Source organism: Neofelis nebulosa, chromosome 4, assembly GCF_028018385.1.
Source record: "Neofelis nebulosa isolate mNeoNeb1 chromosome 4, mNeoNeb1.pri, whole genome shotgun sequence".
Taxonomy (NCBI): Eukaryota; Metazoa; Chordata; class Mammalia; order Carnivora; family Felidae; genus Neofelis; species Neofelis nebulosa.
Window position 1 is genome coordinate 67995499 of NC_080785.1, and position 18673 is coordinate 68014171.

The following is an 18673-nucleotide window of genomic DNA, read 5'->3' on the forward strand; positions in this document are numbered from 1 at the left end:
CTTATAGAACTCCCAAAGGGATACAAGAGGGCAGGGCAGGCCTACAAGCAAGGAAGGCAGGGAGGTTTCCCACCCTGCAACAAAGCTAATTCTGAAAAAAATGCAATTTGGCTTTGCAACTGGCTTTTGCCCTGTGCCAGGATTTTAAGGAAACCCGAATTTGAAAACCTAACTCTGGGCATGTTCAAAAATAACCATTGAAACAGATGTGCCAATGTTCCCTCTTTTCTCTCCTGGGGTCTAGGACTTAGCACTGTTATATGGAACATCATTCTGGAGACTAAAATGTTTTTAGTTTTCACAATTCAAAAAACATCCTTCTCTAAATTTTGTTTTTCTCAAATTCGTATGCCTAACAGCCTTCTTCCACCCACCTCCACATTTCTCAGTTAATCACTTGAACATTTACCGACAAGCCACACGGCTCTGTAGTTACTTGCTTTGAAAATAAAGCCATAATAGTTTTTATGAAAATTGGGTAAATATCTCTGCAATGCTATTTTAGTTGCCAGTCCCAACATGGCAATTATTCATGGCGAGCATCCAGAATATCCTTGTAGACTTTCAAGTTTTCTCTCGGTGTCATTACTTTACTCAGCCTTTAGCAGAGTGATTTTTTCCCCCAAGCTGCTCCAGGCCAGATCATTGCAAAACTGAGAAGCATCCAAGTCCATGGGAGAAGAGGGGTTAGGGGGCTGACCATGGCACCACTGAAGTTTGAGGTGGACAAACCGACAGGTGGCTGATCATCAGTTCATCCATCCCTTGTGATGACTGGCGTTTGTTCCTCCAGGCAGCTGGTAGCTCAGGCTCTCCTCATAACAGGTTCCTCTCCATCCCCTGCTTCGTCTCATTCCATTACTTTTCTTTGAGAGGAAAGGAAAAATATTATCATTGTGTGGGCAGTTACTTAATACCAGGAACTCTGCTAAACGTGAGATGAAGTAGCATCTCAGAGAATTTGTCATGCTATGCGTGACTCTAATGTGCCGAGGTTGGGTATCATAATTAATAATACAGTTAAGTTCGGCACTGACATATAGAAAGGGCATATATTTTAGTTAATCCTCAAAATAACCTTGAGTAGTTGGGTCTACTTGTTTTTTTCCCTGTGTTTCAAATGAGGAAACTGAAGTTCAGAAAGGTCTGGTCATCTGCCCAAGGCTACATGTTCCATATGCAGTAGCTGTGGAAACAGGGATGCTCATGCTTTTCCCACTCTGCTGTAAGTCATTTCTTCCAGGTGGTACTTCGGGCCCTGAGGCAGGAGGGCAAGAGAAAGCACACGTGCCACCTTTAAAAACTATAGTTGTAAACTTTCTGTTAAAAGTAACACTTTGAGGGGTGCCTGGGTGGCTCAGTCAGTTAAGAGTCTGTCTTCAGCTCAGGTCTCCATCTCACAGCTCATGAGTTCAAGCCCTCCATTGGACTCTTTGCCAACAGCTCAGAGCCTGGAGCCTGCTTGGGATTCTGTATCTCCCTCTCTGCCCCTCCCCAACTCATGCTCTGTCTCTCAAAAATAAATAAACATTATTTTTTTTTTTTAAGTAGCCCTTTGAAATGTTTGCACATAGGTGAAAACCATCATCTATATCAGTCAATCCCTCAGATACCTAGGAATTTAGGACATTTGCTTTAGAGTTTGGAAGGAAGTGTTCTTGGTCTATTTGGTGCTACATATGAAGGAGTTCAGCAAATGTTCTTGACTTGGCTATTTGGTACCATTTCTTGACTAGTTGTAGAATTTTGAAGACCTGGATTCAAATATTGTTCCTACCTGTTAATGGTTGAATGGTCTTACCTTAGGAACAGGTTCCTACCTGTTAATGGTTGAATGGTTGAATGGACTGCAATACCTAACATAAGATGAACCTTTAAGACATCTAATTTCTTTCAAACCTTTAAAAACTGTTGATAAGAGGGGCATCTGGGTGGCTTAGTTGGTTGAGTTTCCGACTCTTGATTTTGGCTCAGGTAATGATCCCAGGATCATGGGATCAAGCCTCACGTGGAGCTCTGCACTGAGTGTGGAGCCTGTTTAGGAGTCTTTCTCTCTCTCTCTTTTCCTCAGCCCTTCTTCCCCACTCTCTTTAGAGAGAGGGAGAGAGAGAGACTCTCTTTAAAAAAAGTTTAAAGAACAAGTTTATATATCTTATTTATGATTATGTTTGTTTTTCTCTAACTTTACTTTTTATTCTACACTATAATTCAAGAGTACCTTCTGATCCTAGATTAATAGTGCTCCTTACATAGTATCTTTATAGATTTATAACTGCATGAGTGGGGGGCCACATGTGCTAAAATCCATGAATTGTGTGGCTATACACATCATCATGCCTCTGCTTTTTATTCCTCATGTGGTACCAATTATATAAACACAAACATACACACAACCGAGTTCACCATCTTTTAACCATGCCTCCCTATTTTCAGCACTTTTATTTCCTTTTATAGACAATTATTTGGCACCTTCATATGCATACAGTATAATGGAAGTAGCCTAAGAAAATTAAATGTCATAATTAAAGATTAGAGAAAATGTTACTCAGTTGTCAAGGCTAAACTTAAACTTAGGTCATTATATTAGGGTTGGCTGCTAGCCTTTTGTCTGTGAAATTTGTTTTGCTGAGTAGTTTTGCTTTCATTCAGATGAATGTTGCTGTTGCTTTTATTTTCCTAATACAGGAAGTAGTAACTCCCATTATTATATTAAGCTGTTTCCTTTCTAAGACACTTTTGCAAGCTCGGTCTGCGCATTTCCTCTGTCACGCTGATCTTATATATTGTGTGTGTGTGCTTCCTGAAACCATTTAAGCATTGATGGAAACTATTAGCATGTCAGTGCAGGCTTTTAAACAGAGAAAGGTTACTAGTATAAAAATATTTTTTCTTCTGTACGAAACCTTTCAGTCTTGTATGATGCTGTTTTGCTGCTAATACAAAGTGATCTTCATGAACAATTTTAATGAAGAACCTAGTGGGTTTGGGGTTTAGAAACAGAATGCTTTGACGTTTCATTTCTGGACATGGATTTGAATGTGGCTTCCATCAGCCGCTGATTCAAAATAGTTCCATCTGATGGTTGCCTTGTCTCTACAGTCAGCCAAGGCCTCTTGGCTGAGCAGGTGTTCATGTCACACAGAAAATGCTGTCACCTCTGACTTTTACAGATGCTACAAGGTTAAGTGTTTTCAGCTGAGTTGCAGACTTTAAAATACCATAAAGAATCCCCTCCACCTCAGCCCCCACTTGGACCTTTTCATCAAACTTTGGTGAAAGCAGTGGTTCTCCAAGTAGAATATCCTATATCTGACAGTCACACCCAGGAACTAATGTTGAGAGAGGAAGGGGACGTGATTTGTCCTCCATGTTGTTCCAGAGTTCCTCTGAGTTTCTTGATTGTCTTCATTGTTTACCATCTTTGTAAGAAACAAGTTCCATGCCTGTTGTGGTTTTTTTCCTTGCTGTATAGAGGAGTGTTTAGCTCAGTTTAATCTAAAACTCTCTTGCTTCAAAAGATGCCCCTTGAAGACGTCCTAAAATTGACTGTGGTGATGGTTGCACAACTCTTTGTCTATACTGAAAACCATTGAAGTATACACTCTAGGTGGGTAAATTCTATGGTACATGAATTATATCTCAATAAAGCCGATAGATTCCCCACACAAGATTCCCCTTAGCTCAAAATGCTAATATTTAATAAATAAACCCAGGTGCTTGGTATTAATTTTGCTTGTGGTTTCACAAACCTTTTTCTAATTATTCCCCTGAGGCTTTAAGAGCTCTAATTTTTTCAGTTTAACCTTATGTACATCAATTTATCAAACAACAAGTACATATTTAGCACCTCTCTTGAGTGGCAACAGCCAAATCCTTATAGGGACAATGGTAATAGCAGGAAGAGATGAGCAATTGTAACAGGAATTATTAATAATAAAGTAGCAATTGGAACTGTAGCCATTCTGTTGGTGAAGCACAATAGTGACTTAACTGTGATTGTGGTGACAGGGAGCCAACAATTGAGTCCCTGCTAATGGCCCAACAGGGAAGGGGTTGAAAAGAAGGAAGGAGTGGTTTACATTACAAAGGGATTGTCTTAGAACTGCCCAAGTGTGGTTATGAGGGGAGGTCGGTCTAGAGACAGAAAGGATGATAACCATGGAGCTGTCAAGGGCATCTCAGGGGCTTAGGCAAGCGCTGTGGCAGCTAGACGCAGCTGGCTGAGAGCAGACAAGTCCTGGCCACTTCCTAGTGCTGATTGAGAAAAAGGAAATGCAATGAGAAGATAATTGAGCAAACCAGGAGGCCTGGACAAGCCTCACAGAATTGAAAAGTGCATTTTGGGGCCATCAGAAGCTTAGCTGAAAATACTCCTGGCTTCATGTTGACCAGGATTGGACTACTCTTTGGGGAATAAAACTGCTGGAAGGGGGTGTGTGTGTGTGAGTGTGTGTGTGAATAAAATGCTGTGATTGGCAGATCTATTGAAAAGAGTAAGTCTTTGACATCTGTTGAACTCCTCCTTGTGATTGTACATTTCTGAAATATACACACACATGCACACATGTGCCTAGCTTTTACCAGATGCTTTGGGGTATGTGATTAAAAAAAGAAGAAGACCTACACTATAGTCCATATTCCAATTACCTCATTTGTTCCAATAATGTCCCTTATAGCATTTCCCCCTCCAACTGATAATCATGGATTCCATTTAGTTGTCATACATTGGAGAAACATAGAGGGCAAAAGAATATGATGAAACTAATGGGGCATAGTGTTAAATATTGATGAATGTGGGTAAAGGAATGTTCTCCCTGTGTGACCGCTGCTGACCTCTTTATCTTGATCTCATAAGACCTGTCCTCTTGCCCACTACATTACAATCCCAGTGGATTCTTTTTGTTCCTCCAACAAGCCAAGCTATTACTACCTTAGGCCTTTGCGTTCAAGCCTCTCCTTCTTGAGTTATGCAAGGATGGCTCCTTCATGTCATTTGACTCTCAGCTAAAATGTCACTTCACAAGAGAACATTCTTACTAACTGAGGTAGTGATCCAATCACTTTTTATCCCCCTTTTTAATTCCCTGCCTAGACTCATCACTAACTGATAATTCTCTCTGTCTTCTTCACCAGTGTATCCCCTGCACCCAAAACAGCACCTGGTCATGGTAAATACTCTGAAACTATTTGTTGACTGAGTATACTAATCTAAATGTCCAGAAATAGCCATTAAAAATGATGGTAATGCCTTAAGGATGTCCTTTATACAAGAAGATGTTTCAGAACTCTAAGCATAGGACATATATTCAATTAGAAAACCTTGGCCTTATGTTAGAAAAATGGTGAATGAATGTATATTTATATATAATTTAATATTGAATGTTTAGGATATATAAAATATTTTTTATATTCTCTAATGAAGAATGTTTCTCATTATGAAATACCTACACATATTATATTGCTGAAGTATACATCTATATACATGATTCTGATTATAAAAGTAGTATGAGTATGAAAAACCAGAAAGGAAATATATGAAAATATTAACTGTTTTGGGGAGGAGAATGGAATTATCAGTAACTTGTCTTTTTTTAATTCTCCAAGCATTCTACATGTGGTTCTATTATTTTTCTAACTTAAAAAATATTTTTAAAGAGAAAACGTAATACAGAATAGATATAATCAAATATGAATAAGACTGTAAATGCACCTTGAAGATGGAAGGACTTTCTTGAATTTGACTTGCTTAGTGAATGAAGTTTTACAGAAAAGGCAGTAATTGATCTGGGCTTTGCAAAAACTTATAGGACTCTTGAGGGTAGACAAATAGGTAGAGAGAGATTTTTTTAGGCAAAGCAACAGAATGAACAAAGATAGGAAGGGAGCAATTAGTACCTACGAGGCGATGAGAAAGACCTAGGTGAATGGAAAGCTCCCATTTGGGAGCCACTGGGAAGCAATGTGGGAGAGTAAGATAAAATCACATTTTAGAAGATCTTTAAAATCAGGCAGAGAGGTTTAGACTAGAAGTGGAAACAAGTGGGGAACTACTGTGGGTACCTGAGAAAAACAATAACCTGATTGCCTAGGTATTTTAGGGAAAATTTTCCATATAGGGAGTGAGAGTGCTGGCAGTTAGGAGTGGAACACCCGTGTTCACCTGGCGCCCACAGCAGGCACCACCATCCATCACAGCTGGGCTTCGCAGAGACTGCCTCCACACCATCTCCATCCAGCCTGCAGTCAGAGACCATGAATCCATCAGAGCTGGTGTAGGAAACATGCTTGCCGCCTTCTGTGTGGGGGTCACACTAGAGAAGAGAAAGGTGGGAAGGGGAAAGAGGAGGAGACAGGAAGCCCCAAAGGACAGGTTTTAAAAGTTCTAAGAATATAAGCAGGATAAGTAAGTACCTTGAGATGTTTCATGTGTATTTATAGGTTTGTGGTTTAATTAGGGCCACAAGTAGAGATTTTTTTGTGTAACTCATTATTCAGTTGTTATGGGAGTGTTTTGCTTTTTCTGGTGTACAGTTTCTAAGCACTGGATTTTTTTGAAAGTGTTTCCTTATACATTTAATGAGACTTGAGAACAATAACTCCAAGAAATAGTGTGCCATCAGAAGATCCCCACCCATCTTTTAATCGACAAAGATTTGGATGCACTTGCTCTGTCCACTTGTGGGAGTAAACTTGTTGGAATATGTTAAGCTGCTAATTTTTTTTCTTAAAAAAAAGGTTTTGTTTTCTCTTATTTTTAAAAGCTGTTTTTAGATCACAAAATTGCAAACAAAATTAAAAATAAAATGAAATTGTCTCATCTTCGGGGGAGAAAAGCTTCTACTCTGTCAGTGTGTGGGCTGCTAGCAGAACAGAATGTTTATCTTTGCTGCATGTTAAAGATGGAAAATAAAGTTAGCAATAGCCAAAAGGCCTTCTTTTGAATAACTTATCGTGAAAGGGAAAGCATAAATCTAGTGGCAAAACAACTCTCCATTATAGGCTAGTATTTTGTGGATGGGTCTGAGAACATATAAAATTTCATGTCTGTCTACTGGGTAGGTTCAGGGTAACCCCCCAAACCTTGAATTCAAGGTTTGCTTTCTGGACCAGAGGTTGTTGAGTTTTTTATTGATCTCTCTCTCCCTCTCTCTCTCTTTTCCTTTTCATTATCGTGTTCAAGAGCTTACAAGACCCTATGAAAAAGCTGATTGAGAAAGAAGAAAGGAAGAAGGTCACCCAGCAGGAAAGTTCAGAAGCCACGGTGGAGGAGCCGAGTCAGTAAGTTATGGCTACTTCTCTTGGCAGAATCTTTCTTCCCACAGGCAAGGGCAGTACAGGCCTCGCTGGCCAAGTCTGCTGGGGTCTCAAACACAGGGCAATTGCTTTACTTCCTCCTTTCTCTGAGTTGATGTATTAGAATGAAGGCCAAACTTGTCCTGCACATATTCCCGCTAGACCAGGACTCTTCCCAATAAGAGACTCACTTCTGGGATCTCAGAAGGAGCACACTTGTGAGGATTTGACTGGGACAAGAAAAGGCACACATTTCCAGTGCTCTCTGGCTCTCTGGGGGCCTCAGCCTCAGCTTCCTGCTCTCTCAGGCTTCTGGACCCAATCTGGTCCTTTTGTTACCATCATTTACAAAATCCTGTCCCAGATAGGAAATCCCCTGGCTTTTCTCTCGTAGAAGGAAATAACCTATGAAATTGTCTCATAAGACATATAGTACTAAAGTGTTACCCTACAGAAGCACCGGGTTCTGACATTTTGTTTTCTAAGGTTCAGAACTTCTGCTTTTTTCCTCTGTGAAGCAGAGAGCAGCTTTGAGTGCAGGAAGTGAGTGCTCCATCTTCAGTTCTTGCCACTTTGCAAAGAAGACACCTCTAGTTATTTTACATACTGAGACAAACTTTTCCACTTACCTGGAGCATGATGTGTCCTAATCTCACTCAGCAAGGAGGTTTCAGTGTGAATCTATATCCTTTCCTATTCAGGTGCCAGAGCACGCAAGGACAGGGTTAATCCTAAACTGGCTGACCTAGGAAAGAGAAGTAGATTGTCTTACCTCTATTTGTGATTCTTTTTCCACACACAAAAAATTTAGATGATAATTGTGTGATAAAACTCGCTTATGTTTTTACTGTGTTTCTAAATAAACTCTTAAGTATATATTTTTGTCACACAGAGGTATTTGCTGCCAATATTAGCCTTTTTAATTTTAAAGCAAAAACTAGAAAATTCCTATGGTATAGAGCAAAGACAACTTTTCACTGTAGAATATGATCTGAATCTAGTACAATTGACTATTGTAGGGAGCAGTTTAACCTATTCCTGGTAATAATAGTAATGCTAAATACCCTTTAGTGAATACCTACTATGTACGAATCACAATGTCAGGTGCTTTATTTATGTTATCTCTACCCATTCTCATGCCAACCCTTGGTGTTATCAATGCCGGCATTTCCCTGTTGTGTAAATGGTGGAAGCAAGGCTCAAAAGAAGTTAAGAGACTGCCCACAGCCTGTGGTGTAGTAAGAGGCAAGGCCTGGAATGTGTTCTGGTTACCTTTTTTTCACCATATATGTTATGACGATCAAAATGAAGCATTAGCCTTTACTCAGAAAGGAACTACCCACGATTGTCTTGATTAGTTTTTGTGAACTTCAGATTTCTCCATTATTTTAGTACTTCATTTTTAAAAGTCAAAAAGTATAATCCAGTAACTATAATAGAGGTAAATGTGCTTTAAAGGGAGGTTCAGAAGCACCAGCTGAATCTCAAGTTGGTGATACATCTCAGCTGTGATCTTCCCCATGTACAGTAAGAGTTGAGTAGTGACAGTCTTCTGGAGAATGATCTTGCTTTCAGCCTTAGATAATTTAAGCTAACCTCCTGAGGTATCCTCTCCTGTAACACCAGGAGTCAGAAGAAACAGCTGGTTGGCCATAAGTTTTTAAACTATTTTTTAAAAGCGATAAATGTGAAATATCTTAGCTGTACCTACCAACTACCCACCTAGATTTTTACAGGACATATGACTTATGATGAAACCAGATTCAGCTATTCAGATGCTATGAACCAGCCTTAGGACAGGAAAAATCCAGCAAATTTATTTCTTCTTTAAAAAATGAATAGCATATAAATGACTATACATTCACCTTTCATGTGCGCATGCACATATCTGTGTGTTATAAGTGTAGTAATATTGTACAGAAAAACTGGCTGTATCATAAATATAAAATTTTCAGGACTAGATTGCTAAACTCTTTCTTTTTTAATTTTAAGGTTAATTTCATTAGAGGATGAAAACCAACGCAAGGAATCCTCTAGTTTTAAGAGTAAGTTTTGATTTTTATTTAGAATCGCTTCTGAAATAGTACTGCTCAGCAACCAGTTCATTTCCTTTTTTGGCAGGCTCTTCCTTTCTTCTTTTCCAATTGAGAAAATTGCATTTTAATTTGCTTTTTATCATTTCAGTTTTAAATTTTCAAATATCAGTGATGCCGACCATATAGCATTATTGAGAAAGGTTTTATATTGTGAACCAGAAAATAGCATCATTAGGCACTTCAGCAAAAGCCTGTCAGAGGAGCATCCAAAATTGAGAATTAGCAGCTATTTCTCTGACAACAGATGATAACATTTCTGCTATTGCCATTACTCATTCTAACTGCCATTTGGGCTGTAAAGATAGTTTTAATACGATTACATGATCAGATTGGGTGAGTTGGTTTTCATTGTGTTGTGGGGTGGGTTGGTCTTTGTTGGGAACAGATGGGGAGAGCTCAGACATGGTTTTTCCAGGTGATTCCTGGGTCTGTTCTGTCATGAGTAACCCCAGCTCCCTCGGGTATACCGACCCTCAGATAGTTGGAAAAGTGATCAGAGCGTTGGTAGATGATGCAATGTGCTGTGAAAGGTTTGTCAGCTATTCCTGTCTCCTGCCATTACTGCCAGTTTTCACTGGTTCTTCTCATAAAGGAGTGGAGGGTCCAGTAAAATGTGATGGGACTAAGGTGATATAACGCTGAGCTTTTCACTGGGACTCGAATCCTCTGAGATGCAGGGGAAAGCTTTACAGGTGATATGGAGAGAACTGAACTTACCCTAACCCTGTGTTCAGCCTGGCCCTCTTGGGGGGCATATCCACCTCTGCTCACTCCACCCTTCGTTCTGGCAGCCCTTCCAGGAGATAGGAGGGGCAAGCAGACCCTGAAACTTCCTTTCTCTGCCTTTCCTTTACCCTTGACCTTCCTTCTGTCTTTCCTCCTTCTTTTCCAACCTTTTGCTTCACCTGCTTTATTTATTCTCCTCCCACGTTACTGGTTCATTTGCTTTTCTCACACCTGCCTTTCAGCAGAAAACAAAACAAAACAAAACCCTCTCACCTTTCTGCCTTTTGAACTCAGCTTCATGTCATCCTTTCGTGTGTTCACACCTTCACTTACTCACATACTCATTCATGTTTTCAACAGATATTTATTGGGCGCTGTCTGTGTGGCAGGCAGGCATGGCACTAGGCTCTGGGCACACAGTAGTACACAGACAGATCCAGACCCTTCCCAGGATGGGGCTCATGGTCAAAAGGGGAAGCAGGTGATAATCTAACAATTGCACAAGTAATTGGATAGCTCCTACTTTGGTAAGAATGGCAAGGATTCTTGCTGTGTGAGAGGGAGAACTCACCTATTTGAGGGGATCACACAGCTAGTTGCAAAAGCTGTCAGAGTAAAACAAGCAGCCTGGGCAAAGACTATGAGCCAGGAAGGACCAGGAGAAGGTCAGAGGGACAGTGTTCTAGAGCATGAGGGTGGGAGCAGATGGCAGAAGACAGAGAAGCAGGCCAGCCTGATGTTGGCCACCTAAGAGGTCTCTGACTATATTATCCAGACCTCCAGCCTCAGTATCCCTTGGGTGCCAACAGCATGAATTATGTTGTGGGAATCTAGGTAAGCAAATAGAAACATTTTAGTTTTGAGGGAAAATGTAAACTCCAGTTCATTATATTTGTATTCAAGTTACATATCAATATAAATCGTATGTTTATGCAATATATGATAATATAGAGGATCAAATTTTCTCTTTGTGTAGTGTGTTCACTTGTGGTATTTGTGTAATATTTTGAGATTGCAAATGCTGATTACCTTGTTTTATGTGTACAAATAGAGGAATCCACCATAATGAAGTGTCACCTGTCTTTATTTTGTGACCTGTAAAAAGTCTAATGTACACATGAGCAAACTAAGTTTTAAGGATGTTGTGTTGTACACACACACACATACACACACATACACAGACACACACACACACTTTATTATTTAGAGCAGTTTTTAGTTTACAGAAAATTGGAAAGCAGGTACAAAATTTCCATATATCCCCTGTTCCCACACACATGCATTATCAATATCCCTCACCAGGGCAGTACATTTGTTATAATCAATGAACCAACACTGACACATCATTATCACTCATAGTTTACATTAGGGTTTACTCTTGGTGTTATACATTTTATGGGTTTGGACAAATGTGTAATGACATATGTTCACCATTAGAGTATCATACAGAATAGTTTCACTATCCTAAATCTCCCCTGTGTCTGCACCTTGTTCATCTCTCCCCTCCCCCAAACACTTATCTTTTATATAAACACACACACACACACACACACACACACACACACACACACACATATATAGGATCCACATAGGTGAAAACATACGGTATCCGTCTTTCTCTGCCTGACTTATTTCACTTAGCATAATACTCTCCAGTTCCATCCACATTGCTACAAATGGCCAGATTTCATTCTTTCTCATTGCCAAGTAGTATTCCATTGTGTATATAAACCACATCTTCTTTCTCCATTCATCAGTTGGTGGACATTTAGGCTCTTTCCTTAATTTGGCTATTGTTGAAAGTGCCACTATAAACAGTGGGGTGCAAGTGCCCCTATGCATCAGCACTCCTCTATCCCTTGGGTAAATTCCTAGCAGTGCTATTGCTGGGTCATAGGGTAGGTCTATTTTTAATTTTTTGAGGAACCTCCACACTGTTTTCCAGAGTGGCTGCACAAGTTTGCATTCCCACCAACAGTGCAAGAGGGTTCCCGCTTCTCCACATCCTCACCACAAACGCTTATCTTTTTACTGTTTTCATAGTTTTGCCTTTTCCAGAATTCTGTACAGTTGGAATTATATTGTATGTATGGAATTATGTTACAGACTGACTTCTTTTACTCAGTAATGTGCCTTTTTATTTTAGCCAGACACAAATGCCTAACGTTCACAGCACCATCAGTAGTCAATTACTTAAGTCATGCATTTGTCCATGAAAGAAGTGTGAAGTCAGTGTCATATAGTTTTCCACCAAAGAAAGCAAAGATTCGAGGCTGTCAGCTCAGATTTCATGGAGAGCCAACAGCTTGAGAAAATGTAATCAGAGGACCCCTGCTTCTGTGTGATGAGCTGTGTGTTTACCTTACACTGAAATAGTATACGAACCCACACACCATTCTGAATTCACGATAACCAAGTGCATGTGTTCTGTTTACAGCTGAAGATGGAAAAAGCATTTTAACTGCCTTAGACAAAAGCTCTACACATAATGCATGCTCAGGTAATCTAGATTAAGGAAAATGACTCAATTTTAATAAATTTGACAAACTCCTTACAAAATGAAACTGACTCATAATTTTGTTTTCTTTGTTTCCTTTAATGGACCTACAGATGAACTATTAGGCATGAAACCCGAGGAAGGTGGTAAGATTTATATATTTCTTTGGGGTTATAATTTAATTTTTTAATACTGTTTTTACATGCAGGAAAATGTAATGTTTATTTTTTTGAATAGCTTTGCATTCCCAAGCAAATTGTTTTTAAGTAACTGTCATTTGTCTTTATAAATGACTTTAAATATGCCCAAGTACAAATTAGTACATGTGGGATTTGTCATCTTTAGCTTAATTACATAATACTCAGACTACTAAAGCTAAAAGTTATGTCACAGGTTGTATGCTATAGTAGAAAAAACATGGCTTTCAGAACCAGACCTAGATTTGAGTACTGGTTGTACCATAAACTATCTGTATGGCCTTAGGTAATTTGCTTCACACTTTAACTCTTTCAGCCTCAGTTGCTCCATTTGTAAAATGGAACCAATAGCAACAGTCTTCCTGGGCTGTTGTCAGAATTGGAGATCATGTATATACAGGGTCTCTCATGACCTCTGACACAGGAACACTCTTCAGATGGTAAGCAGTTGAGACAGTGGCATTAGAAACATTGTCCCGGTGGTATACTGTGCTGCACCTCCACTGAACCTTAGTTGTTTTTTTTTTTAATTTTTTTAACGTTTATTTATTTTTGAGACAGAGAGAGACAGGGCATGAATGGGGGAGGGACAGAGAGAGAGGGAGACACAGAATTGGAAGCAGGCTCCAGGCTCTGGCAGGCTCCAGCCCAGAGCCCGACGCGGGGCTCGAACTCACAGACCACGAGATCGTGACCTGAGCTGAAGTCGGACGCTTAACTGGCTGAGCCACCCAGGCGCCCCTACTGAACCTTAGTTAAATGCAGAGGAGGAGCTTGCCTGGCTAGGTCACCCACCCAAGTTCACCGCCTAAAATAATTTACTAAATAACTCTCCAAAATGAGAATCCAAAAGCATGGATTTGATTGAGATAAACATAGTCTTAAATGACTCCAGGAAATTGACTGTTCAGCCTGGTATAGCCTTTGTTTTCCATCCCACCAAGGGTTTGCTTCTGATGATTTATCACAAGTCCAAAATTCCACTGAGATTCTGAGACAAACTCTAGAGCACCCTTTGTCCTGGACTGCTGGTCCATAGTCCACCCTGATGGAACAAGTTTCTCCTAGGACTGGAAATGGGGCAAGATGATCCTATGGACCCCATTTAACTAGGGCCGACAATTTCCTCTACTCAGTTTGAGCTTGATTTGGGTTTAATTCCTGAAGTGTGAGAGGAAGTCTGGGGAACAGAAGGCATTGATTAAAGCTTTTTCAAAAATGGAAAGGCAGCAAGTAGAACTCTTACATTAAGTTTCCAGGGCTTAGGATTATAAACTTGGAAGAAACCTGCTTTCTTTACCAATTTCTCATTCCAGGCAACACACTTTGCAATATTTCATCAATGTCCACATGTTTTTTTGTCAGAATCATACTTATTTGTAAATATTGAAATCACCTCGGGTTATGAAAGTACAAAGCAAATAATTAAAGCAGACTGCCATTACCTGGCCTCCATTTTCATAAAAACGCTTCCCACTTGGCATAAAGATAGATTACTTTTATGAAATAAAGAGCTTTTGTCACAAATTTTTTTGGAGGGAGAAATATTGCAGGCTTGCAAAGGTGAGATAAAGACAATAATCTAACACACAATAGGTACCCACCACGTAGTTTTACCAAATCTTAACATTTCACAAGTTATTTATAATTAGCTGTATCTTTCAACTTGTTTTGAAAGGAAGACTGTTATTTCTCCTGTTGCCAACCTCTTGTTCATGTAATTTGCTCTTTTATTATCTATTTAATTTCACTGTTTTAATAAACATAAGTTTTGAATATGTGTATTCACATCGGTACGTGATAATGACAGTGAAAATGTAGACAGTGGAAAATTCTGACTCCCATTTCTGCTTGCCATTCCTCTCTATTCCATATTCTCATCCCTATTTCTTTATATACACACAAGCAGATAGAAGTCCATATTCTTGTGTTTCCCCCCTTATTAGAAAAAAGGGTTCTTGCTTTTGGATTTTGACTTTTTCAACTTGGTAGTAATGGCAAAACAAAAATTAACCCAGTACCCATGTATTTCTTCACAGAATTAAATCAGAAATGCTACTACCTGAGATAGATGCTTACTTTCATAAGCTTCATCCAGAGCCTGTCACAGATACATTGGAATAAGATTGTTATATTTCCCCTTATTTAAAACAACTTTTATAACTCATTGGTTTACAGTTAACAGTCTTTGTTTCATAGAATAGCAGCTCATACCCTTTTTTTGAGCACTCACTTAATACAATCACCCAAAATGTATTGTTTCTTTCCCAAAATTGTATTCTTTCCCAAAATGTGTATTTGTTTTCAGGCAGAAAAGTTGATTTACAGATTGTCTCAGTTAAATGCAATGTCACATAATCTCTCCTTTCCCTTTATCACTGCCAGGCCATAAAGCCCTTCTCGAGGCGTGAGCCATGCTCTGTCACTATCTGACTCTTCTGCATTGGCAACCCCTAGGGCAGCATCAGCTTAAAGATTAACATGACCACAAGTCTAGAAATACTCTGTCAGTGCACAGAACTTGTGGTGAATGAAGAAAAGAACACACGATAATTAGTTGACTTCAAAATGTGTGCCCTTCAGAAAACCGCCAGAAGGCCCAGATCCTGAATTAAAACACTGATAATAATATGCAAGACATTAAGCAATCAAGAAATAAAAAGAGCTTAATCCAGGGATGGCTGCCTTTATAGGACTTGGGGGCTATAAGCTCTAGTGCCCTGCTGCTTGGGGGCCAGTTCACTCCCAGTGGTAATTCTGTTAGACAAGTAATGGCCAAGCCATGGTACAGTGTTATCAAAAAGCAGACCACTTATGACAACAACAAGGAGACAGTTCTCCAGGAGCCGTTGCCCCAAAAAATCACTCCGATTCAGTGTCGTAATGAAATGTGTTTTCTCCAACTAAATAGATAATGTAAATAGCAAACCAATACTTGGCCAGTTTATACAAATTTTTAAGTGAAAAAAAACTGAGTGACATTTTGCAGTAACTTTAAAGTGGCTCTGAAATCACCTTGTGAGGACATGTGACAATCCCAGCCTCAATTCATGAGTTAGTTGTAACATGCAGGAGTGTTTGTATTCCTCAAAGTTGGCTGAGAAAAAGAACTATCAGATAACTGAACAGGAAGTGAAGCTATAAAGCTAGCTATATAGCTAGATGAATTTAGCCCACCTAAATCTCATTATTTGGATTTATCCAAAAGATCCTTCTCTAGGACAAGACTAACTGAAATTTTTAAAAATTATAATTGTACACATTGCAACTAAAACGTTTGTCTTCTCCCATTTCCTTGGTTACTACTTTCAGACTTGTGACTCTAAATTCTGGCCAACCACCAGAACGACAAAGAAGCTTATTCAGTAGCTCCCTTTAGTCCGGGTGCAGACCTTTGGCCTGTAACAATAATACAGGCTTATGGCCCCATGCCTGGTTTCTCCCCAGATGTTCAGGACTATCTCTTTTGTTCTCTGTATAGAGCTGACTAGGAACCTGATTGCTTCCTCACACGCAGTGTGGCAAAGACTAAGCTTGTTATCTTTTTTCATAAACTTTTTCTTCTCCCTGTCTCCCTCAGCATCCTAGGATGAACAGCTGACATTGATCCTTTCATAAAATAACGGTGCATTTTTAAAACCAAACACTCTCCTGTTCTTACTTGATCACCCTGTAGTCAGTAGTGTTCTGTATAGATTTCCTCCTGCCCCGGGTGTCAAGTTTTTCAGTAAGATTACTTGCTTGTTAAGATCTAATGTTAAAATGGAGGACCAGGACTGGGGATCATCAAGAAGTCTTTTTTCGAGTGCTTACTCAGGGTCTAGCACGATTGGGGTTTTTGTTTTTGTTTTTGTTTGGGGTGTGTGTGTATTCCAGAGAGTGGGTAGAGATGGATTTTTCCCCATCTGTTATTATTATTATTAGCTGTGTCTTTTTTCACCACAAGGGAGTTTTTAGAAGTAGTATTCTTGGATTCCAAACAAGTACAATTTGTTACCGGAGCCTTTTATAAGGACGAATACTTTTCTCGTTAGACTTTTTGTACGGTGGTTTCCCACCCCACTTCCCCCCGCCTTACTCTCTGTCAGGTGATGTGAGGATTGTGTTGGTTGCTGGGGTTTTTCATATGTATTGCAAATGTGTGGCCTTTACATTAGTCATAATGCTGAGAGTGGGGACCAGGGAGAAAAACAGAGAAGCAGAGTCTTCCTGTTTCACACACAGATGAAGGTAACTGTTGTGACATTTATCTCTTTGTTTTGCTGTGCTCTCATTTTTGGTCTATGTAGCTCCATTTCCATCTCCTGGGTTCCTAATTCATGCTGAGGTCATGAAACTCAGTATGATTTCAAAAATATAACCTGAGTGGGCTGTCACCAGTGTCCCGCATCTACTTTCTGTCACCCACCCTCTATCTGAACTTAAGAGAGCTTCCTCTGTATGTCAGTTTTCACTCTGAAAACTCGCTAGGTCAGAATCAGTTAGAGCTCCTTGGCTCAGAATCAGTTTTCCTAGGGAATATTTTCCCAGGGGCCTAGGAATTTTATTTTTGAACCCCTGGCCAGTACAAGGCAAACATGCTGCGTGGGTCTGCCATTCTGCCATGCTGCTTACAGCCAAGAGCGTTGCCTGGCTGCTGGTGGAGCCATCTGACCTTAGAAACCCTCAACACTTTACAAAAGCTTGAATATTCATTTATATATGACATCATTAACAGGCTCTGAGGGAAAAGCGGTGTGCTGCACTGAGAAAACATCTTGATCTGTGAGCCAGGGGTCCCCAGACAGATAATCTGTAACTAATAAATTATATGACCTTGGGCAGGTCATCTGACCTGGGTATCTTTTTCCTCATCTGTAAAGTGAGTTAAATGGGGATAATCTCCAAGGTTCCTTTCAGTTCAGTATGATTCTTCTCTCTAGGCATCTCACTGGGAGAAAACAGGCTTCCAGACAGGAAGGCAGGAAAGCATGTTTGAGGAATGGCAAATGTGAGGGAGTTTTGCCAAAGCATAGGTTTCTCTGAAGGCCTCATGAGTTGCTGGAAGGGCTGCCTTAGAGCTGGACTGCAGAGGTCCTAAATACCACTGTAAGGAGTGTTCCTTTCTTCTGGAGTCAGAGGGAGCCATTGAAGGTTTTAAAATAAGAAAATGAAACTCTCACAGCTGCACTGAGTAAAGGTATACAGCGAGGAGGGTGCCTTTTATGGAGTGTCAGCAGGCTTGCCAGTAGTAAGCCCCAAGGGACCCTTGAGTCAGGAGTTTGTCATCAGAGTTCAAGAAAACTTGGAATTGTAGATGGAGATTTGAAAGTCTTCCCAGGTGAGATTGAAACCATGAGAATAGATAAGATGTTCTGTAGATAATGTAGGGAAGGCAGATAGGCTTAGGAGGAAACTGTAGGGCAACCAGAATAAGAAGAGGCAGCAGGGATAGTATTGTTGAGGAGATAGGAAGACACCTGAGAGAGCCACTTCATGGAGACCCCAGGAGATGACAGCATTTCCAGCTTGTACAACAGGACAAAGTCCCACGGAGGGTGAGGCCAGAGAAAGGGATTTGAATCGGCCATGAAGATCTCACTGGTAACGTTCAGGAGGGCCACTGCTGTTTGGAGCAGGGGCAGGAACTTGACTACAGGTAGCGGAAATAAGAGCAGTGACAAAGTACAGTGTGTGGCTGTAGAAGGGAGAAGAAACCAGAGCAGCACCATTGGGGATGGGACGGGGTGCCCAAGGAGACAGCAGTCACAAGATTGGCTGTTGTTGGGATGTGCACACGTCTTCTGAGGTTAGGAGAGGAAGCCTTGGAGAGAGAAAGAATAGAGACGCTGGAGCTGAATCCCAGTGGGGGCAGAGCAGGCTCC

General features: G+C 40.2%; 1 protein-coding gene across 24 annotated transcripts in view; it reads left to right on the forward strand.

Annotated features, from left to right (window-relative positions):
• ICA1 (islet cell autoantigen 1) overlaps window positions 1-18673 on the forward strand; it is a 154672-nt gene that overhangs the window by 113598 nt on the left and 22401 nt on the right. For 23 of the 24 annotated variants that reach the window (XR_009261278.1, XR_009261279.1, XM_058728724.1 and 20 more), the window contains 4 exons: window positions 7181-7278; window positions 9286-9338; window positions 12553-12615; window positions 12726-12758. Coding sequence is in view for 22 of the 24 variants with exons in the window: in XM_058728724.1 (XP_058584707.1) it covers window positions 7181-7278; window positions 9286-9338; window positions 12553-12615; window positions 12726-12758 (247 nt within the window). In the remaining 2 variants the exon portion in view is untranslated. Of the gene's footprint in view, window positions 1-7180; window positions 7279-9285; window positions 9339-12552; window positions 12616-12725; window positions 12759-15194; window positions 15236-18673 lie in introns of those variants that run through there. The other variant, XM_058728719.1, reaches the window with a different exon arrangement.